General features: G+C 41.3%; 1 protein-coding gene across 3 annotated transcripts in view; it reads left to right on the forward strand.

The window, feature by feature from the left end:
* The window catches only part of LOC122671908 (E3 ubiquitin-protein ligase listerin), a 107,193-nt gene that overhangs the window by 51,946 nt on the left and 31,525 nt on the right, over positions 1–23,722 (forward strand). For all 3 annotated transcript variants that reach the window (XM_043869388.1, XM_043869390.1, XM_043869391.1), the window contains 4 exons: positions 336–1,101; positions 15,596–16,316; positions 16,792–17,846; positions 18,009–18,464. In XM_043869388.1, coding sequence (XP_043725323.1) covers positions 336–1,101; positions 15,596–16,316; positions 16,792–17,846; positions 18,009–18,464 — 2,998 coding nt within the window. The remainder of the gene's footprint in view (positions 1–335; positions 1,102–15,595; positions 16,317–16,791; positions 17,847–18,008; positions 18,465–23,722) is intronic.

Consider the following 23,722-nt stretch of genomic DNA (forward strand, 5'->3'; position numbering starts at 1 on the left):
TGTGTTTTATTTTTACTTTAATTGTAATTGTAATAGGTCTTTGACTCTTAGTCGACAGCCTACTAAGAGTCGTTTTTTCATTAATATAAATAAGGGCTGCTCACGATAGAAATTCAATCGATCGTGTTCTGCAGTCCATCTCTCTCACGCTTCAAGATTTGGTGTGGACTGGTTACTAGTTTGTCTTACCAGTTGCAAACTGCATATAGCTTCTCTTGAGTTATTGAATTTCTTTTTTATTTATTTTTTCATCTCAAAAGAACATATGTTGATGTGAACTTAAGTACTTTTCTCTCTTTCGTTATCTTATTCTTTTTCCTCGTGGTGTTCTGCAGGTCTGTTCTTGGTGGTTCAGTGGAAGATGATAAGACTTCTTTTCTTTCCAGAGATGCAACAGTCAGGATATTTGAGGAGGTCCTGAAAAAGATTATCATATTTCTGATGAACTCCTCTTTTCCATGGGCAAAACATGCAAGTTCTTTAATATTATTGACTGGAGAAAAAGATACATTGCCAAAATGTGAATCTTATGACAACGCGCTTGAGATGGCACAATTCGCTCTTGAAGTTCTTGAGGGTAGTTTCTTTTGCTTAAAGACATTTGATGAGAAATGTGAGCTTGTTTCATGTATTTCAGCTGCCATATTTATTATTGACTGGGAGTGTAGAATGGCAGCACAGGTTACTTTAGATGAGGGTTCAATGATATCTGAGTATGTAGGTGATGGTGAATCGAGGAAAAAGTTTCATGTGAACATTGATTTTGGTGAATCAATTCATGCTTTTCGTTGTAAGATAAGTACTGATTTCTGGAATAGTCTAAGCATGCACAACCTCAACAGGTTGGGAAGTATTTTGATTCAGACTATCAGATCTACCATTATGGAGACAGATACCTCCTATATGGAGAAGATCACACCTTTGTGCTGTCAATGGATGTTGGAGGTTCTTGAATACCTCTGCTGGGACTGCACTCAGGAGCAAAACATGCTAGACCAGCTGTTGGACGAAGGCTCATACTGGCAGTCATGGGTATTGGCAACCCTAAGCAATGTATCAAGATCAGCCACCTCTAAATTGAAAAACGCAGTAGATACTCATGTGAGTAATAAATTTACATTTTCGGTCACTCAGATTGCCCCCCCCCCCCCGGCATGGTTGTCATGAGTTCTTTAAAATGATCTTATTTTATATTTTCTCTTCAGGTTTTCAAGAACATTCATCTTGGTTTAGCTGGTATTCTTTAATAGGTTCTATGTCCATAGCTTATGTTCCATGTTGGAATTTTTTTTTAACTTTAACTAATTTCTGAAATCAAACAGTCCCAAGATTCTTGCACTCACTGTATTCTAATTTGATAATGTTTCCGTTTCTACTTTTCCTCTCCTACCCACAAAATAGAAATGATAATATAAGGAATGAACTAGTATCTCTAATACATGACAATTTGAGAGAAAGTTGTTTGAGGTGGCATAGACATGTGCAATGAAGATCTATCAATGCACTCATAAGGAGTCATGATTCATAGTGGCCAGAGTTAAAAGAGCAGGGCAGCCTAAAATGTCGTTAGGGGTATTGGTGAGAAAGGACATGCGTGGATTAGGGTTGACACCAAGTATGGCTTTGAATGGAGTTGAATTGTGAAACAGGATCTCTGTAGTTGAGCCCATTTTTGGGTGAGGCTTATTTTGAGTTGAGTTCCCCAATTGAGGTCACAAGTAGCAAGAAATCATTTTAAGGAAAGGGAAACTAAACTATTTACAAAGCAAGGGTAATGGTATTCTAATTTCTAACCACCTAAGAATATTGGGGTTTAGAAAACCTTAGGAAAATACAGAACCGCGGATAAGGAATTAAGCAGTTTAATGGAATTTTAATAACTCAGAGTCGAAGGCCCGTCATAGCTGGGTGAATAATCGTGTCGAGTTTGATCTGAATCTGATGGGCATATTATGCAGTACAGGTATGGGACTTTAATTCAGAATTCAAATAGGTCAACAAACAGAGATTAACTGATAAACTGAGATTCAGAAAATATGAACACAATTCAAACTCAGGAAACCAGATTTTTAGGACGTGTACCTGAAGTAGGTTTCCTGAAACCAACTAGAAAGTTAGGGTTTTGAAAATAGAAATCTAGTCTAGATTTTTAGATCAGTATACTGAAGCTAAACTGAATTCAGATTCAAAATATCGTCACATACTGAAATTTGAGGAGTTGGATTTCAAGTAGGAAAACTAGCATTCGATCTGTTGTAAGGACTTAACCAGAACCAGTAAAAGAATTTCAGAAACAGAAGAACAGGACAGAATACCTATCCAACAAAATAATATTTATTAAACCAAATAGAATTGAACAGCATAGGAGAACTAGTATGCACAGGATCGAAAAGAAGCTCAGAAACTTACTTTGATTGATGTAGAGAAAGGTAGAGAAGAGAAGAGAGATATAATCAGGAATCTCACCTGATTTATAGGGCTGGAATCTCACCAGTACCTCAACCTGGAGTCCCACAAGGTCTTCTACTGAATCTAACAGCAGAACGTGTTCTGAATCTCGCAGAACCAAAGGTTGAAAGCCAAATTTCCATTCATCAAAATTATGGGAGGCTGTAAGCTTTTACATGTGTATATAAACTAGTGCTGGACCAAGTAGACTCTACAAAAAAAATTTAGTGTCTTAACTGAATTGGACAGCAAAGAAAGAAAGCAAACAAACTAGGAATGTTCCTCCAATTGCTAGCTGTGATGAAGTCTTACACTACTAGGACTCTGCAACAGAAAAGGAAATCAAATGACAACAGGACTGGAATTTACTACCATCCCAGCCTGTCTAAACAACTGGATAGTAACTAAAATAATAAAACAAAACAGCCCTACCAAGCCCCATAATTGGGTGATCCAGGTCTGAACCAGATCTGTGAACTGAACCAGAAAACTGGTCCACAAATAGAACTGCAGGCGATAAAATTGCTGGCCTGTTTTTTCTCCTGTGTTGGTACTTGGAGTGTACCTAGCATCTGCAGCACAGGGGAAGGAGGAAAATCTGACCCCACAAAAACAAGAGAGAGAACAGCATATTGAAACCCTGGGTCTAGGTAGGGAGTTGGTAAATTTCATTGGCCATTGTTGGAGCCCAATTTTGAACAAGATGTTGGCTGCCAACTTGTATGTTCCACTTCATACTATAAGAATATACCTACATGCTTTACACTTTTTCTAGATATGGCACCTGGAATGCTCCAAAATCCTTAAGTGTTGTGCTGTTGTGGCCAATATTCCTCATATATGGGCACACTCACCATGTGTTAAAGGGCTCAAGTAAGAAATATCCTGTAACTGTTGGAAACTGAGGATTTGATTTCAAGGATTGCTTATGGAGTGCTTACATAAATCTGAAACCTGAATCCCTTGTAGATGGGGGTTTCCTCACATTCAAGAGACAATCCTCTGAATATAAACCCTTATTGGTGGATGGTTAAGCCACCAAGTTTTACCACATTCTTTCTGTAAATTATGGGCAATACATAATGTTGTAACATAGGTTCAAGGGTATTTTTGTCATAGGGGTATTTCATTCCTTGTACCTATTCTAGAATGTTCCTTGTATCATTAAAAATAGAGGCTGTGATCATAAAGTCACAAGCCATTATTCCTATTCTCAACATGGTATTAGAGCTAGGATCTACATCGGGATCCTAACCCTAATGCTCACCATCCCGAAACCCTAGAACTTCCTCTCCCTTCCTCCCTTTCTCGTTTCTTGCGCCAAAAGCCCCACTAGCTTCCATGTCACCCTCTCTCTCTCTCGGTCTCTCTAAGTATCGCCAAGTACTGCTGTTGGCTCCCTTTCTCTCTCGTCTTGCTAATGGCGTCACCGCCCTCCCTTTCTCTCAGTCGCGACTCCACCACACGCTTTCACCTCTTCTTCACCCTTGGTGGTGAGTTATCTCCCACCAAGGATCTTTATCCCTGCCATGCTTTAAATCTTTCCTCTATTTGGGATTTTTTTATGTTCTTTGGATCCATTGTTTGTTTTTGATGTTCTGTTGAGTTCTTGAGATTCTGACCAGCCAATATGATTTTACTCTGAGATATCTACCACATCTACTGGACACGAAGGAGAAAATCAATGGATCTTCTTTAGTTCCCTGTTAGCTCCACTAAATTGAATAGGAGCAATTATTTGATGTGGTCAAGGTCCTGTTTACTTGCTATTGGTTCCCGTGGTCTTTCCAGCTTTATTACAGGAACCTCTGTTTAGCCTATTGATGCTGGCCCTCCTCAAGATAAATGGATGACATCAAATTTTCTTGTGATGTCATATCTCATCAACTCCATGGATCCTTAATTTGTTGGGGAGTTGTCTTCTTCTTGATACTGCTGCCAAGATTTGGAAGACTGCCAAGGATACTTATTCACAGGTTGGTAATGCTGCCTAGTGTTCTGAACTCCGCCAAAAAATAAATGCTACCAAGCAACAGGAATTATCTCTTTCCCAATATTATTCCAAGCTTCGTAGCGTGTGGCAACAACTGGATTTTTATGGGCCCTTTACCACAACTTGTGATGTTGATGCTACTGCCTTGAAAAAGTGGGAAGATGGTCTTCGGGTCTTTGATTTCCTTGCTGGCCTCAATATTGAGTTTGATCAGATTTGGGCTCATGTCTTGAATCTTGATCCCTTTCCTACACTTGAGCAAGCTTATGTCGTGGTTCAATTTGAAGACGGTCCTCGCAAAGCAATGGTTCACCCAGTTACTCAGGACCGATCAACCCTCTTCTCTAGTCCCCATAGTTCTTCCCGAGGGGGCCTTTCTTGTGGTACTGGTGTTCGTTCCACTCTTGAATGTGTTAAGGTGAAGTGTGATTTTTGTGGCGAGGAACAACATACAAAAGACAGGCGTTGGAAATTACATGGGTGTCCCACTGATACTCGGGGACATGGGCAAAGTCATTCTTCTTCAGCCAGAGCTAATCAGACTTCATCTGAGGACACTGCATCAGACCAATATCTTTCTCAAGAAGAACTTCAACACCTGCGTCATCTCATGGCTCGGCTTGACACTTCTTCTTCATCAGCACCTTCTGCAGCTTCTTCTACCTCCCTACCAGAAACTTCTGCTTCATCTTCATCCGTTCTACCAGGTACTCTTTTTGGTGGCCACTGTGCCTCAGTCATGCCCACCTCTTGGATAATTGACTCAAGCGCCATTGATCACATGACAGGTTCTCCTACTCAATTCTTTCAATACTTTCCTTTGTCAGGTAACGGTAAAGTCTATGTGGCTATGGCTCCCTTTCCACTATTTCTAGAAAGGGCACCATTAAGTGTACTCCTTTGTCTCTTTCTTCTGTTTTGCATGTTCCCAAATTTTCTACTAATTTACTCTCTATTAGTAGTCTTACCCGGGATTTGAATTGCAAGTAATTTTCTTTTCTACCCATTGTCTTTTCCAGGACTTGGAAACGGGTCGTACGATTTGCAGTGATAAAGTGGTTGGTGGTCTCTACATGCTTGATAGTTCTCCATCAGATTTGGTTTCTCAGGCTACTCTTCCTGACTCCTCGGCATCTGCTTTGGCCAAACTACATAGGTGGCACCATTGTTTAGGCCACCCTAGAGACTTTATTTCCTAGTTTAGTAAAGCATTGGTTAATCCAAACAATCTTTCTTGTGCTACTTGCGTTTTTGCAAAGCAAACTAGAGCCGTTTACCCAGTTTCAGATAGTAGATTTCAATTCCATTTGGTTTAATTCATTTTGGTGTTTGGGGCCCTGCTCGTTGTGTGTCCACATCTGGTTATCGGTGGTTTGTCACGTTTATTGATTGTTTTAATCGTACTACCTGGGTTTGTCTTATGCTCCAGAAGAGTGATGTTTTCTCCTAGTTTCAACTGTTCCATAAAATGATTCAAAGTCACTTTGATGCCAAGGTAAAAAAATTTCGGATAGACAATGGGAAGGAATACATGGACGGATCTCTTCAAAACTATCTAGCTACTCATGGCATCAAACACCAGACATCTTGTGTGGACACTCTAGCCCAGAATGGCATGCCTGAAAGGAAGAATCGTCACCTCTTGGAAGCGGTGATGCGGTACTTTCTGCCTCCTATCTTATCAATCGGCTACCTTCCCGAGTGTTAGCAGCTCGCTGTCCTCTTGATGTCCTATTGGGTTCTTCTTCCTTTATGGTGCCTCCTAAAGTATTTGGTTGTGTAGTGTTTGCTTGAAATCACCGTGTCAATGGAAAATTTGATCCCAAGGGACTTCATTGCATTTTTTGGGCTACTCTGGTACCCATAAGGGGTATAAGTGCTACCACCCTCCTACCCGGAAGTAACTTGTCACCATGGATGTCATTTTTCGGAAATCTGAGGCCCTTATGTCTCCACCCATGGACCTCTTCTGGGGGAGTCTGTAAATGTAGAAGTGCCACTCATTGAGCGACTGGTGGATGTGCATGTACCTACAGTAGAAGATCCATCCATAGAACTTGAGGATGGTATAACAGGGCAAGAACAGGAGTAGCCTTTCATTTAGGGGGAGGAGGAGCAGTCTTTAATTCAGGGGGAGTCTGGGGAGCCCAACACCTTGAAGACTTTCTCTCAAGGAACGTGGCATAAAAGAACCATCATCACTGCTCCTACACAATCGGTACTACCTGTTCCAAGTTCTCCTTCTGGTGAGTCTATTTCTGATCCTAGTCTTGTCTTACCAATTGCTATCCGTAAGCCTTGTAGAACATGTACCCAACATCCCATCTCTAATGTTGTTTCATATAACTCTCTTTCTCCTTCTGTGAGACCCACCTCTAAATTGAACTTTTTGAACTTGTGTGATTGCAGGTTCTGGTTCAGTGTCCATGCTTGCCTCTATGTTGTGGGCTGCATCGGTGGTGGATTCGGAGCAATCCATTGACTCGCCTATGGAGGATTCCGAGGAGCCAGCACAGCTAGCCATCCTTGAATCCGAAGATCATGCCGGGTCCCAGCACATCAGCTTCATATGCCAAACATGTTGGATCGAGCATATGTAGAACCTCACAATTTCCTAGGCTGCGTTAGGCAAGTATTTGTCTTTACAAATAAGACTATAATTTTAATAGTATAATGGGGGGCAGAAAAGTAAATTTACCCTTGTGGGACCCACATCCCTTGTGGTCTGGGGCTCCCTGTGTGCCAACATGCCCAGGCCCACAATTATAGCCTGTCAGGTTTAAACCATAACTTAATTATAAGACTTAGGTAGTTAAATACCTTTTAAATTAGTTTAGAGAAATACATTTTAGAAAAATTGATTTTACTAACCTAAGCCAAACAGCCCTTAGTACTACCCCTATATATAAACTAACCTTAGTCTAAAAATTCATTTCTATCTAAACCTAAAACCGATTCAGCCTAAGGAGGAAAGAAAGAAAAGGGAGATGGAAGGAGAAGAAGAAGAAGGAAGATTAGGTTTTGAAGGATTCTTGTCAAATAGAAGATTGGAAGCTTGGAGAGAACCCTTGGTGGAAGATTTCACTTCCTATACAGTAAGGATAAGGTGAGTTTCATAAAATTCTGGAATCTCCTCTCTTCCTCTCTTCTTCTTTAATTTTCTTTTGGACCCATGGATCAACCAGCCCAATTACCTTGTAATTAGTTAGGATAGTCAATTAGAACCCTAAACCCTGACCCAATTAGGTTAATCCATCACTCTAGGGCAGCATCCCAAATCCTTAAGCCCCAATTACCCTCTTTCCATTATGACCTGCCATTTACATATAAAATTTAGGAAATTCTTTCATTCCTTTCTAGGGTTGGAACCATGGCATGGATCATACATGCAAATGGGTCATAATGGACCCATGGCAGTACCCTAGGACTTCCCTAACTCAATTTGGGTGCTGGGGTTCCATGCTAGGCATAACCTATGAAATTAACACCTAAAAACAGCTATTGGTTTGCCCACTGGATTCAGCTTGGTGAATCCTACGACCGACCAGATTCAGGCCAGTTCTGAATCCGGTCCTCCTTGCTGTCCCTGTTTTGTTTCCATATGGTTGGGGCTTTTGCTTAGGGTTATCTTAGGACCTAATACATGTTGTGTATTGATAATTTAGGCTGTGTATCATTTGTTGGTGAGGTTAAAGTGTGAGTTGGAACTCTCTTTTGGCTAGGCTGTATCTCCAACTCCAGGTAAGGGGATTTTGACTTTATTTTGTGGAGTTTTTACTACTGTCTTTACTCCTATGCCTGCTGCATCTGTCCATACATCATGTTAATTGTTAAGGTTCATATAGGTTTATAGTCTTTTCTTTTGCATTAGATATATGCATGATTTTAGGATGCATTTCATATTGCATTTGCATAATATTATTATGTTCTATGATTGTTATGAATGAGATGTTGATGGAACTGAATTACTACCTTCTTACTGCTGTAACATATGACATTATGTTAGAATGCATATGGTTAGGTTATCATAAACCCTGTGCTACGACCCTTGCCAACAGGGATGAGGTGTTGGATAACCCATGGCAGGTCTAAAGGGTATATACCGGAATGCCATTCATTGTCCCAAGTCTGAAGGGTACATACCAGAATGGGAACAAACAGTAGGGTTAGCATTGAGGGTCCGCCGGGGTCTGATGTGTTCATTCCGGAACTGGCGGGTCTTCACTCTAGTAGAGTGGTATTCTCGGGTGACCGATGTTTGGTTTGCGTTTCCGGGACTGGGGATACCATACCTACTACAGTAGTACTTATACCTCATGAGGCCTAGAACTGTTGCTAGTAGCATGCTTAGTTTAGGTCATGCATCATGGACTATATGCACATGCTTGTATGTTTTCCCTTGCTGGGCTCAGTGGAGATCACTCCTGTGGATCCCTCTTTTTCAGATAGTATGGCTGGTTCTAAGAAACCAGATGATAGACCTGTTGCTGCTTCGGACTTCCACACCGATGAGGGTTGTACGGTGCAGGAGTTTGAAGTACATGATGTATCCTGCGGATGCGATGCGTGCGCGTTCACGTGATCTGGCCTGACGGAGCAAGCTATTCTCTTTTTGTGTTTATACATTACTTTTGTGTAGTATAGTCTACAGTTACTTATGCTTTTGTCTTGTAGTACTTTTGCGAGAACTGTAAAGATGAAACAAGTTTCAGTCAATATAAATATCCAGTTATCACTTGATCTCCTTATTTATTGTTGTTATTATTACTTTTTATTCTCTTCTACTACGTTGATTTACTGTGTTATGATGAACTGTGAATGGGAGTACTGCACTTGTGATCCTGGACGATTGATTGGGTGCCAATTGGCATCCGGTCACACCATGCCGTTATTAACCGGGCTGGGGTGTGACATTTGAGTGGTATCAGAGCGACTGTGCTCTACTCATAATTACAGCCAAATTCATAACACAGCAGCATCTTAGACTCATTGACCTGAAGGTGAGTCTATCTTAGGATGAAATAAAAGCTTTAACTAAAAACTATAAGTATAAAAGAATTTTGGAGTGTAAAATGCAATGTAATGGAAAACATAAACTTTAATTTATATTTAGAACGTTAGATACAAATTTCAGCAATATGTGCTGATGGGATTACATCCGTTAAGTAAATACGGAAGTAAATCTAGAAATAGTTAAGAAGAAAGCCAACAGGGCATCACGGTTGTGGTGGTGGTGGTGGTGGTGCCTGTCCTGAGAAGTAAGACCTCCACTGGCCCAACTCTGCCTCTACGGCGCCCACTCGGCCGCTGACCTTGGTGAGATCTTGCTTCATGTCTGTAAATCCACATGCCACTGTCCTCTCTAAGGAGTCAAGGCGACTGAATAGCTGTCCCCAAGTGCTGGCATCACCTGGGATGTATGGGGCAGCAGAAGAAGAAGAACCACCAGGGTGTCCAAATGCATCAGTGGGCTGAGTGCCTATGGGAATATCACCTGGCACCTCCATGTAACCACCCTCTTCCCTCTCCTCAACAAGGACCTCCCCTGCAGCCCCCTCCGCCCCCACAGCTGTGCTAACTCGGTGCAGTCTGGGTGACCAAGCTCTGGGGTAAATGGTGGAAGCTGAATGTGCATCTTGAGAAGAGAGACTTGACTTATGTTTACCACTCTCTTCGTCGAAGGCTCCTCATCCACGAGTCGGACACCATACCGACGAAAGTTCTTGGTGAGCAATCTCCGATAAACCAAGTTCTCATGTCCGGGGTTGTCATGAAGATGCGCCATGGTGCGCATAATGGCATATGGCAGACATATCTGATAGCATGTGTATAGACAGTAGCTGGCAAGGACCTGCATAGATGAAAGCTCAGTGCGATGGCCCGCCTTCGGTACGACGTTGTGTCCGCATATTCTCGAAAGCACTCGAGCAGAGGGTATAAACTCCAACTCTGAAAGCACCCTCTCATACGATGCCCCATCGGTGAGCACCGAAAATAGCCACTGCCTCTCGATAAGTGAGAGGAACTCTGATGTCTCTGTTCTCGGAGAACAGTATCTCCTCTCGCCCTCGTTGGATATCACCAACATTGTAGCCAACAGGGAAAAGTATCACCTGAAGAGAGCTTTATATGGGCTAAAACAGTCCCCTAGAGTTTGGTTCGGTCGGTTTCATAGGGCCATGGTGTCTATTGGCTATAAATAGAGTAAGGTCGATCATACTTTGTTTATCAAGAAGACGAGCCAGCATATTACAGTTTTGATTGTCTAGGTGGATGACATAGTAATCAATGGGAGTGATATTGATGAGATAGGTAAACTAAAAATCTATTTGAGGACAAAGTTTGAAATTAAAGACTTGGGGAAGCTTCGATATTTTCTTGGGATCAAGGTTGCTCTTTCAACTCAACGTGTTTTTCTCTCTCAAAGAAAGTATACTTTTGACCTTTTATCTGACACAGTCAAGGTTCTAAATCTTGGGTTTCGACCAGCTGGAAACCGAGATATGGTCGAAACTGGTCGAAACTTGATACTTTTTCCCGGCCAACTCCAAAGTCCAAACTATGGTTTCGCAACCCATAAATGGTTTTTTAGGTTTGATTTTTTGTATATAGCCAATTTTTGACATTCTAAACACAATGCATGAACTATTTTCACACCAAAAAACACTCAAAATGGTACTTGTGGTTATTGAATATTAACCCAAGTTTACTAGTGTACGTTGAACGATACACTAAATCTGGTATTATAAATACTTAGTTCACATAAAGTTAAAGTACAAGAACGCTGAATAATACATGTTATCCAAATAAAACATTAAGGTGCTCAACAGTCAACACTCTCAATTCCATGTGGAGTTTCTTGGTGGATCCAATCCACGAGCTGCGTACCACTAAATATTTCGGAGCCGTTCCTCTAAATGTACCACATATGTATCCCATGACATGCTTTGGGCCCAATTATTCTGATAGTCCATAACTACCCATCTATAAGTCCCATCATCAACTTGTATAAGATATCCCAACCTAGGGAAGGGCTCACCGTGACTGTAAGAAGTTGGAGCCGACACACATGGCTAGCATGGATATCCGAAGAGATTGTCGACATAGGATGACCCAGCACCTGACCCATCCCTATTGAGAAGAGAGGTTCACACACTGGATTAAGAGAGTTGATGTAGGTTGTAGATGCACCAAACAAAGGAAATATGCGAAGAAATCCATAATTTTTAGCCAAACTCCCACTCCCGGTGTCAAAACCACCGAGATCTCTTATGTTTCGATCGAAACTTGTCATTTATATGTGTCGGTTTGGGTTGGTTCAACTGGTTTTGACCAGTTTCCACCGAAACTAGTCAAAACTGATGAAATATGAAGAATATGGGAGAATGACTTGTGTCAATGTGACACAGGCCAACTTTATTTATAATAGAATAGAGGAACATTCCAGAATAGAGTACAAGACCAAAATACCCTTATGACAGTTCTACCCTTGTACCCATATTACAACACTCCCCCTCAAGTTAGTACATATATATCTATCATGCCCAACTTGCTAACAACAGAAACAAATAACTTAGAACTCAATCCTTTGGTAAGAACATTAGTAAGCTGATCATCTGAAGGAACGAAAGTAATGCACATCTGACCACTATCAAGTTTCTCCTTGATAAATTGACGATCTATCTCCACATGCTTTGTTCGATCATGATGAACAAGATTATGAGCGATGCTGATTGCGGATTTGCTGTCAGCCTGTCAGAGTACAACCGCATAGGCATCTCAACCTCAATTCCAAGATCTTGCAATAAACCTTGGAGCCAAAGGGCCTCACATATACCCTGGGCCATAGCCCGAAACTCGGCCTCTGCACTAGAACGAGCAACAACAATTTGCTTCTTTCTCCTCCAGGTAACAAGATTCCCCCCAACATAAGTGCAGTAGCCAGAAGTAGAACGCCTGTCATCAGGTGATCTAGCCCAATCTGCATCTGTATATGTTTCAATTTTCATGTGATCATAGGGGGAAATAGAAATTCCTTTTCCTGGAGCAGCTTTCAAATATCTCAAAATTCTGTAGACAGCATCCAAGTGTGTAGAATAGGGGCCATGCATGTACTGGCTTACCAGACTTATTGCAAAGGCAATGTCCGAACAAGTGTGGGACGAGTAAATCAAACGTCCTACCAGTCGCTGGTACTGCTCCCTCTTTACAGGTTCTCCTTCCTTTAACCGAAGGTGACAATTAGGTTCAACAGGGGTGTCTGCTGGCTTGCATCCCAACATACTTGTCTCAGACAATAGATCCAATGTGTACTTTCTTTGAGATAATGAGATCCTTTTGTTAGAGTAGGCAACCTCCATACCCTAGAAGTACCTAAGCATCCCCAGGTCTTTGATCTCAAACTCAATGCCCATAAATTTTGTTCAAAGAATCCAACCCTCATTCCAGAATAGAGTACAAGACCAAAATACCCTTATGACAATTCTACCCTTGTACCCATATTACAACAGAAACCAACCAAGAGTAGATGTAAGCCTGTTGATACGCCATTAGAACCTAACACTCATTTTAAGAGTAAGGATGGAGAACCGGTGGACAAGAGCAGCTACCAAAGGTTGGTTGGAGTTGGACGACTGATTTATTTATCTCACACATGGCTAGATATAGCCTTTGCCATGAGTGTGGTTAGCCAATAAATGCATGACCCTCATTCCACTCATCTGGAGGCAGCATATAGGATCTTGAGATATTTGAAGTCTTCCCTAGAAAAGGCATACTCTTCTCTCCTCAGAACCATTTAAGAGTTGAGGCATTCACTGATGCTGATTGGGCAGGATGTCCAGATGACAGAAGATCTACCCACCTCAAGCTATTGCACCTTTCTTGGAGGTAACTTGGTTACTTGGCAAAGCAAGAAGCAAGCTGTAGTTGCTCGATCCAGTGCAAAAGCAGAATTTTGAGCTATGACCTATGGGATATGCGAACTCCTTTGGCTCTAAGGACTTCTTCAAGATTTATGTATCAATGTTGAGCTACCTATGCGTCATTGTGACAGCAAATCAGTAGAATAAGTATTGCTCAGCAGAATAAGTATTGCTCATAATCTAGTTCAACATGATCACACCAAGCACGTGGAATTTTTTTTTTTGGTGAATAAGTATATATTACCAAACCCCAGGAGGGGGCAGGAGGAAAGGGGAAAAAGGGGGGGGGGGGGGAAGAGGTCAAGTCCTCCTTAAACTAGAAGGGGACTGCAACAAACTACTATCCAGACCCCAGGTAACAACAATGTGCCTGTTCCTTGGGGTATCCATGAAGGAACGGTGAGGGATAATGGTGATCTTTGAGGAAACTTCGGAGGAGATATCTTTCCAAATCAAGTCGAAAGATCTGGATTTGGAAGTCCATCTCCTTAGATTCCTATCCATCCAAATATGATGGACAGCCGAGCCGAAAACAAGTTTGCCAATATTGTCACAGATGGTGCTGCCTTTAAAAGCGTTGGTCAACCATATGCATTCCCAGTCAAATGGAAGGTGTCTCCTGCTTCGGTACCAGATGGAAGAAAGGGCTTTTTTCCAGATGGTAGAAGAGAAGGGGCAAGCGAAGAAGAGATGGGCAGTGTCCTCAAAACCATTCCAGCAAAACGTGCAAGAGGGATGGACGGGGATGTGACGGTGCAAGAGAAAGGCTTGGGTAGGAAGGCAAAGGTGGAGCGACCTCCAGGCTATAAGGCTATAGCGAGGGAAGGAGCCTTTGAACCAGACTAGGTTGTGCCAGGGGACGCGGGCGGAAGGGTTACGGACATGGTTCCAAGCTGACCTAGTGGTATAGCGACCAAAGGGGGAGGGAAGCCAAATTGCCATGTCCCTATTGGCAGGAGAGGGTAGGTTAATGGGGGGGAGGGTAGGCCAAATTTGGGTTAGGATAGGGGGAAGGGGAGAGGGTAGGCCAAGCACGTGGAAATTGATCGTTACTTTATCAAGGAGAAGTTTGAACAAGGAGTAATTTGTGTCCCTTTTATTCAGTCTAGTGAGCAGTTGGCTGATATTCTCACTAAGGGAATTAGTAGTAAGAGTTTTTGTTCTATAGTTAGCAAGTTGGGCATGTTTGATATTTATGCACCAACTTGAGGGGGAGTGTTGTAATATGGGTTCAAGGATATTTTTGTCATAGAGGTATTTCAGTCCTTGTACCTATTCTAGAATGTTCCTCATATCATTATAAATAAAGAGAGGCTGTGATCATACATTCACAAGTCATTATTCCTATTCTCAACACATACATAGAGTGATCATATTTTGTCATGGATACTGTGCCTGGAGAGATAAATTCGTTCTTGATATCTCTATAAATCATTTCTGTAGTAATTCCTTTAACTCCAAAGGAATGAGATTTGGCAGTGGAAAAATCTCATTGTTTTAAGTGTTAACAAATTGTTAGTGCTATGGACTTGTCTGGGGACTCTGGACTCTCATGCTTTTATTCCAAGAGATTTAGTTACAAGGATCCTGTAAGAAATTCTCGCTCTGTTCTTATAATGCTTACCTGTATCCAGATGAGAATGTATTTCGGTTTATCTCATGATTTTATTCAAGGATAGAACAGGATGCAATAGAGACCAGTTACCCATGGGAAAAGCACAACCAAACACCCCCCCTCCCAAAAAAAAAATAAAAGGGCACACCAACAATCCTCAATGATTTTAGCTGAATCCCCTTCAATTATTAAGTGCTCAAAGTGGATATGAAGCTAATATCTAAACCAGTTACCAACTTCAATTCTCTTATAGAATCAGCTACACATTTGGCCCATGGGAAGCCAGAATGTAGTATCCTTCACAATCCCTAAACGCACCTATAACTCCTGCTGGGCCCTGGTTTTCCATACTAATAGCACCAAATTGTAACTTCTCTCCCAAGAGATAGCAGGATCCACATACCCTATATATCAGCTTATGGGTTAGATCTAGTAATAACACTCAGACTCGCGTTGGGGTAAATTTGCACATTGATTCATTCCCAGATTTGTTCCGACTTCTGAATTTTTTAGAATTATCGCTGACAAGAAAAATTGTACATGTTGGAAGTTCTAATGCTATCTTTCTTATAATCAGATGTATGACTAATTAATGACAAATATTACTGTGGACAGACATCTAGGCACCACCAGTTCGTTGCCTTTGTTGACAAGCTTATTTCAGCTCTTGGAGTTAGTAAGGTCATAGCTGGTTCTGTCCTGCAAACTGCTTCATCTTCAGCAGCAGAAGCAGCGGGAGAACTGGTTCAGTCACATTCTTATTCTCGGGCATGGCTTGCAGCTGAAATGTTATGCACTTGGAAGTGGCAAGGAGGCAATGCTTTGGGTTCTTTCTTACCTTTATTAAGTGACTATGCAAAAAGTGAAAAATCTGTTCCTGGCGAGAGCCTCTTAGATTCGATCGTCAACATTTTACTTGGTGGGGCGTTACTTAATGGATACAGTGATGAACTTAGCTTTTCCAATATATGGCCCGCGTCGGATGATGAAATAGAGAGCATTCAGGAACCATTCTTGAGAGCTCTCGTATCTTTGCTTTCAACTCTATTTATCAAAGCTAATGTATGGGGAAAAGAGAAGGCCGTGTCGCTATATGAATCCCTTGTAGATAAACTTTTCATTGGTATGACAGTAAACAGAATTTGTTTGAGGATTCTTCCTTTCGTTATGAACACTATTATTAAACATTTACGCAGTAGAAGTATAGAATCTGATGGATCTTGTGAAGATGCTCAACTTTATTCATTAAAGAAAAATCAAATACAAGGTACCATGAAGGACTGGCTTCAAAGAGCACTTTTGTTGCCACCTTTAATCACCTGGAAAGAAGGGCAAGGTAATGACTGCTTTTTCAGTAGACTATTTTCTTTCAAATTAATAATTTAATGCAATTGTTAGCAAAATTTTCATTTGAGTGGACCTTAAGGATGGAATACAGTTCATGATCACATGTGTGGTATATTATCCACCATTTGATGACTTACACCTGGAAATCCCCTAAAAGGGAGCCAGATCAGGTGACTGTACTAATATCCTCTGTCCATTCTTCTAGACATTGGTTTGGCAGCCCAGGGGATGTAATATGGAAAATGGTCCTTGGTGAGGATGCATCGTTAAGATGGTCCAAAAGGTACAAATTTCACATGAAGTTCCATAGGTTTGAATCTCAATTGGTGGTTCCCACCTGTGTCTCCGATTTATATACTGGTATGCTGTCATTTCAATGTCTGAAGGATCTACCACATAGACATCTTTGGTTTCGTATTTGCTTCATTGTCTTGGTAAAGGTAACTTATTGTCTCCTATTGCAGATGTGGAAGAGTGGGTGCAGCTGATAATATCCTGCTATCCTTTAAGTGAAATTGGAGGCGTAGGAACAATAAAAATGGCATTGCGGAGAGATCTTAGCCATTCGGAGGAAAAAATGCTATTAGAATTATTTCGCAAGCAAAGATGTGATGGTGATGCCTCAAATACAGCTAATCAGTTATCAGCAGTGCAGGTGATACTATCAAAGTTAATAGTAGTCTCAGTTGCATATTGCTGGAAGAATTTTGATGTAGATGATTGGGACTTTGTATTATCTCAAGTACGGGGGTGGATTGAATCTGCAGTCCTATTGATGGAAGAAATAGCTGAGAACATAGATAACCTTGTCACAAACACCACTGCCTCTGATAACTCTGAAGTTACAGCAAAGAAACTGGAGAAAGCCATTTGGATTTCAGACCCATATATTATGACCATTGCTAGGAATGCCCTTTTTGCATTCTCCCTATTCTGTGGGCTTATTGAACTCCAACAAGAAGAAAATGCTGAGCTAATTACCTCTTTGCAAAATGAAAAATGGGACATTATTAAAAATAGGATTCTTGAAGATGTTCTGCGCTTATTCTTTGCTACAGGCATTGCAGAGGCAATCGCAAGCTCTTGTTGTCCTGAGGGTGCTTCTATTATAGCTTCAACTCGACTTGCACATCTTCATTTCTGGGAGCTGGTTGCATCAAATGTTATCAGTTCCTCTAATCATGTTAGAAATGTGGCAGTAAAATCCATTGAACTTTGGGGTCTAAGTAATGGGCCCATTAGCTCCTTGTATGCCATCCTTTTCTCCTCCAAACCGACTTCTTCATTACAGCTTGCTGCTTTCCTCATTCTTACAACAGAACCCCTCTCACATTTGGCTATCACCAAAGAGGATACTGCAAGCTGCTTGGGCTGTGATAGTACGGACAATCTGGACATCAACCAATCTCGTTTTGATTCATCTGCAGAAGAAACTGTCCATTTCAGAGAGGAGATCTCTTGCATGATAGAGAAATCATCATATGAAATTCTTGAAATGGAATTGGTGGCACAACATCGGGTAAATTTGCTGCAATCAGTAAATCAAACCTTTAGTAGTTTTTGTTCCCTTTATTTCTCATTAGCTCTTTCAGTGTTGTACTGCATATGGACTTTTCAGTTGCATTTTGTGGGTTTGATATTTACAATGATTTCTTTTCTTTTTTTTTTGTTCGGTCTGCAGGTAAATGTCTTCATTGCCTGGGCTTTGGTGGTGTCACACCTGCATTCTTTACCATCTTCATCACCAGCAAAGGAGAGAATAGTTCAATGTATACTTGATTCTGCTGATTCAATCATATTACATTGTATTTTTCAGCACATTCCTTGGAAGTTTGGCATGGGCCAGAATTGGAAGAAAGATGTTCAGCTTCCAGCTGGAGTATCAGAGGCAGCTACTGCAGCAGGACGTGCCATCACAACCGGATCTCTTCTGTTTGCAGTGGAATCACTTTGGCCCATTGGAACAGAACAAATGGCATCACTTGCTGGTGCATTATATGGTTTGATGCTTCGTGTTCTTCCTGCTTATGTTCGAGACTTTTTTGCTGGATTACGTGATCGTTCTACATCATCTACAATTGAGTCATTCACAAAATTATGGTGCAGTCCTCCTCTGTTGGAGGATGAAATGTCGCAGGTGTGTGATGATGGCTTTATAGTTTGATTACTAGATAATCATGTGACATAAAGGGTCTGAAATTCTTACTTGTACTGAATCAATGTTTTGAAATGCTGTTGTTATTGTGGAGCATAAGCCTACAAGTGTGAAAAAGTAACCTCACATCAAAACATGCCCTTTTCTATGAATAGATTAATAGGGATACATTAAGTATGTTCCAATCAACTTAACTGCACTAAATATCATCCAGATATGCTAGTTGGAATCAGATGCAGGAATATTGGTCTGCCATTATACATCTTTTACCTCACAGGCAAGATTTGAACCTTAAGGATCACTCAATCTAGTTGATCCTGGCCAATCTGGATTGGGGTCAGTTTGTATAAATCCAATTCCTTAACCCAATTCCCACTTCATAAACCAAACTCATTTCCTTCCCTCCCTTTGTCCCTATAATACCTTCAACTTGCCCCTTATCACTTCTCATCATAGTCTGGTTTTCCTTGCACATGGCTGAACTATCTCAATCATTTTTTGTCTTATTTAATTATGTTGGAACCTACTTGAGCTAATTTTAGGTTCCCTAAATACATTCTGCTCATAATCCTATGTGTTGAGAGATTAGAATTAGGAGTCAATGCTTGGATGGTCTAAGGTAGACCCCAAGTCATATATTTATAATAAGGAATCAAAGTTACATGGACAGAATTGTCCCTATCATAGCTGACATGGCTGTACATGAATTAAAACAGTAAAAAGTCCAGAATACCCCCCACAGTATTCTGGCCCATATAATCCAACACTCCCCCTCAAGTTGGAGCATATATGTCGTGCATGCCCAACTTGACTAAGATAGGAAATAACACTTTGCCACTTAGTCCCTTGGTGAACACATCGGCTAACTGATCGGTAGACTTCACAAAGGGAACACAGATGAGTCCGGCTTCGAGCTTCTCCTTGATGAAATGTCGGTCAACCTCAACATGCTTAGTACGATCATGCTAAACAGGGTTATGAGCAATGCTAATGGTTGCTTTATTATCACAATAAAGCATCATGGGAAGATGGACAGCAACACCAATATCCTACAACAATCCTCTAAGCCACAAAAGTTCACAGATTCCTTGTGCCATTGCACGGAACTCTGCTTCAGCACTGGACCTTGCCACAACATTCTGCTTCTTGCTACGCCACGTGACAAGGTTTCCACCCACAAAAGAGTCAGAATTTGATTTTCTGTCAGTAGAGCCAGCCCAATCGGCATCAATATAAGCTTCAACCAGATGACCATTGGGAGAGAGAAGAATTCCTTTTCCTAGAGCAGACTTCAAATATCACAAAATACGAAGGACTGCCTCCATGTGAGAGGAATAAGGATCATACATAAACTGGCTTACCAAACTTATAGCAATGGCTATGTCAGGTTATGTGTGAGAGAGATAGATTAGTTTGCCCACTAATCGCTGATAACGGCCTTTGTCGACAACAGGTTCACCCTCTTTCTCCCTAAGTCTTGTAGAAGCTTCCATAGGAGTATCTGAAGGATGACAACCTGGCAACCCAGTCTCAGACAATAGATCTAGGATATATTTCCTTTGAGAAAGAAAGATGCCCTTTGAAGATCGAGCAACTTCTATCCTTAGAAAATATTTTAGAGTCCCCAGATCCTTTACTTCAAACTCACGGCCAAGGAAGTGCTTCAATTTCTTGATAGCATCACCATTATTACCAGTGACCACAATATCATCCACATAGACTTTGAGAATAGTTACTTTGTCACCAACTCGTCTGATGAACAAAGTGTGATCAGCATTGTTTTGTTTATATCCTGCTGAAATCATAGCCTTGTGAAACCTGCCAAACCAGGCTCTAGGTGACTGCTTCAAACCATAAAGAGCACGCTTCAATTTACAGACCTTACCCCTGGTCCTGTCATCAGAGAAGCCTGGTGGAACATTCATGTATACCTCTTCCTCAAGCTCCCTATGGAGGAAGGCATTCTTTACATCCAACTGTTGAAGATCCTACCCAAGATCATAGTTATCAAGGCGGCAAGGCGACCATGGCGTTTGAGGGCCTCCCTAAGCGCCTTGGCGCTAGGGCGGCCGTAAGGCGTCACCTTGGCGAACAAGGCGTTTTAGTGTTCTTTTTTTATATAACTATTTTATTAGGCACAAATAGCATATTAATTTTTATATAATTCTACTTATATACTAAATAAATATGAAAGAATTGAAGTATATAATCAAGGAATTGCAAAATAGCATAATCATAGAATTACAAAATCAGTGAATCACATAATTTCAAAATCAATGAATCACATAATTACTCACTCACATGATGTTAGAATTAAACTCACATAATCACGGAATAAATAGTTACCTAACCACAGATTGCATAACTTACAATAACACATGCATTTCATAAATTATACTAAGGAATGCACAATTTACATTGAATTGCAGAAATTACAGCAACAGCCACTCCGGCAGCAGCCAAAGCCACCGGCCATCACTAGTAGAAGCCAGCCACAGAAGAATAAGGTATCGGAGAATAAGAAAAATAAAAAAAATAGAAGATGGTCAGACATGGAACAAAGAAGAGGAAGAAGCTAGAAGAATAAAAGGAAAAAATGCAGCTGCCAAAGCCATTGGTCAGTGGCCTGAAGAAGTGAAGAAGTGCTGCTGGCCGGAAGAAGAGAAGAACTAAAACCGAAAAAAAAGGACACTTGCTGCAGGCCGGAAGATGCTGCCGGAATGCCGGAGTAAAGGAAGACAGCGGTGCCGGAAGATGTAAAAGGTCACCGCTGCAAAAGGAAGAAACATAGAGAAGGTTAGAGGAAGGGTTTAGACTTTAGAAGGAAAAAAAAAAGGCACAACACTTCCTGTGGAAGCTGGAGATGTCGCCGGTGGGGGTGGAGGCTGGAGATTGTTAGAGAAAGGGTTTAGACTTTAGAAGATAGAGGTTTAGAAGGGACAAGAAAAAAATAAAGCACAATACTTACCTTCAAGGCTGGAGATGTCGCCGGACGCCGGTGGAGGTTGAGGCTGGAGATGGAGATGTCGGTGGAGAGTGGAGAGTGGAGAGTGAAGATGTTAGAAGGGGTTCAGATTTTTGAAGGAAAAAAGCAAAATACTTACAAGGCTGGAGATGTCGTCGCCTCACCGGACGCCGGTCGAAAATGGGGACTGAGAGGGAGGAGTGAGGTCTGAGGGAGTCGCGACAGTCGCCCTCGCCGCTGCTCCTTTTTCTCCTTTTCTCTTTCGCAGGTTTTCTTTCTTCTCTTTTGGTTATGGGTGAGACGGTGAGGAGTGAGGACTTTCGTTTTTTTTGTTTTTGTTTTTGTTTGGCTTAGGTGATTCCATGTAACACAATATACAGAAATAATGTATACAAGCCTATGAAAATATAAGAAATAGAATAAAACTTTACATATTTTAATTTTGTTTTGTTTTTAAATGATTCGGTGCATCGCAGTGTAAGAAAATCATATACACATAACCAATAAGAACATAGAAAATAGAATAAAATGTAAAAAATATAATAAAATAATGAAGTAGCGCCTTTCCACCAAGGCACCCAAACGCCTTGACTCTTCAAAACCGCCAGGACGCCTTGGCGACGCCTTAATAACTATGCCCAAGATTTGCAGCACAAGATAATAACACCCTTACAGTGTTGAGTTTCGCCACTAGTGCAAAGGTCTCCTGATAGTCAACTCCATAAGTTTGAGTGAGCCCCTTTGCAACCAGTCGTACCTTATAATGATCCACTGTTCCATCTGCCTTCTGTTTGACCACAAAGACCCATTTACATCCAACTGGTTTTTTCCCTGGAGGAAGAGCCACAAGATCCCACGTATTATTTTTGTGTAGTGCTCTCATTTCTTCCAACATTGCTGCCTTCCACTTTCCATTTGTAGATGCTTCCTACTAATTTTTAGGAATGGAAACAGAAGAAAGAGAAGATACAAATGCACGAAAAGAAAGAGAAAGAGAACTATAAGAACAAAACGAGATATGGGATGCAGAGTGCAAGTCCTAGTACCTTTGCGATGAGCAATAGGTAGGTCGGAGGAAGAGGGCTTACCAGGAGAGGAAGGATCTGGATCTTGAGCAACTGGATGGGTATCGGTGCTACAGTGGATTGAAGCTGCCCCTTTTGGTGCTTCCCTTTTTATAGGTGATCATATTGGAGTTGTCAATCTTCTTCTAAAACTCACCAATAGTTCTCTGGACAGGAGTCAGCTCCCCCTGAATAAGAAGATCAACAACACTCTTTCCTATGGTCTCTCCCTGTAAAAGACTCCCTTCAGACGAGGGGGGAACAGCCAGAGAAGGCTGGGAGGCAGCCAAGGGAGATTGGGCAGTAGTCAAAGGAGGCTGGGCAGCACCCGTAGGTGGCTGGACAGCAGTTGTAGGTGGCTGGCCAGCAGCCGTAGGGGTTAGAAAAGGAGGAATCTCAAGAGGAGGAACCTAAAAAGACAGCACATCTTCACTAGAACTCTCCCCCTAAAGAGGTGGTGAAGAATAATGGGAAACGGTCTCATGAAAAATAACATCCATACTAACCATAGCCTATTGATGAGATAGGCAGTAGTGAGGACAGCATCTCCCCAATACTGAGATGGGATATGTCTAGCAAACATCAAAGTCCTGGCCACCTCTAACAAGTGGCGGTTTTTCCTTTCTGCCATACCATTCAGGGCCTGATTTTTGTGTGTAAAAGATACACCCATGTGTGCCTAGAGTGACAGTCAATAAAAGAAACAAACCATCGGTGACCAGAAAGAGTTGTTTTACGACTAGGACCCCAAACGTCAGAATGCACCAATTGAAAACAAGAAGAACTTCTTTTATTTGATAAGGAATAAGTTGATCGTGTCTGTTTGGCCAGAACACAAGCCTCACAAAAAAAGTTATCCTTAAGGCATGGGGTGACCAAACTAGGAAATAAATGTGCTAAAATTCCTAATGGAGGCTGACCTAATCTAGAGTGCCATTGGTAAAGTTCAGAAAAGACCAAGTAGTTCTGAGGTAGCAGAGAAGGTAATGGTGGTGGAGAGGGACGACCATCTTCAAGCATGTACAATCCACCATGTACTTTACCCAATCCAATTGTCTTCCCAGAGCCTAGATCCTGAAAAACACAATGGAAAGGAAAAAAAGTTGCTTTGCAATTAAGATCACAAGTAAAACTACTAATAGAAAGAAGGTTAGTAGTAAAATTAGGAATATGTAAAACAGAGGACAAAGGAAGAAAAGAAGTATAGTTGA

The sequence above is a fragment of the Telopea speciosissima genome, chromosome 8 (genome assembly GCF_018873765.1).
Source record: "Telopea speciosissima isolate NSW1024214 ecotype Mountain lineage chromosome 8, Tspe_v1, whole genome shotgun sequence".
Classification (NCBI taxonomy): Eukaryota; Viridiplantae; Streptophyta; class Magnoliopsida; order Proteales; family Proteaceae; genus Telopea; species Telopea speciosissima.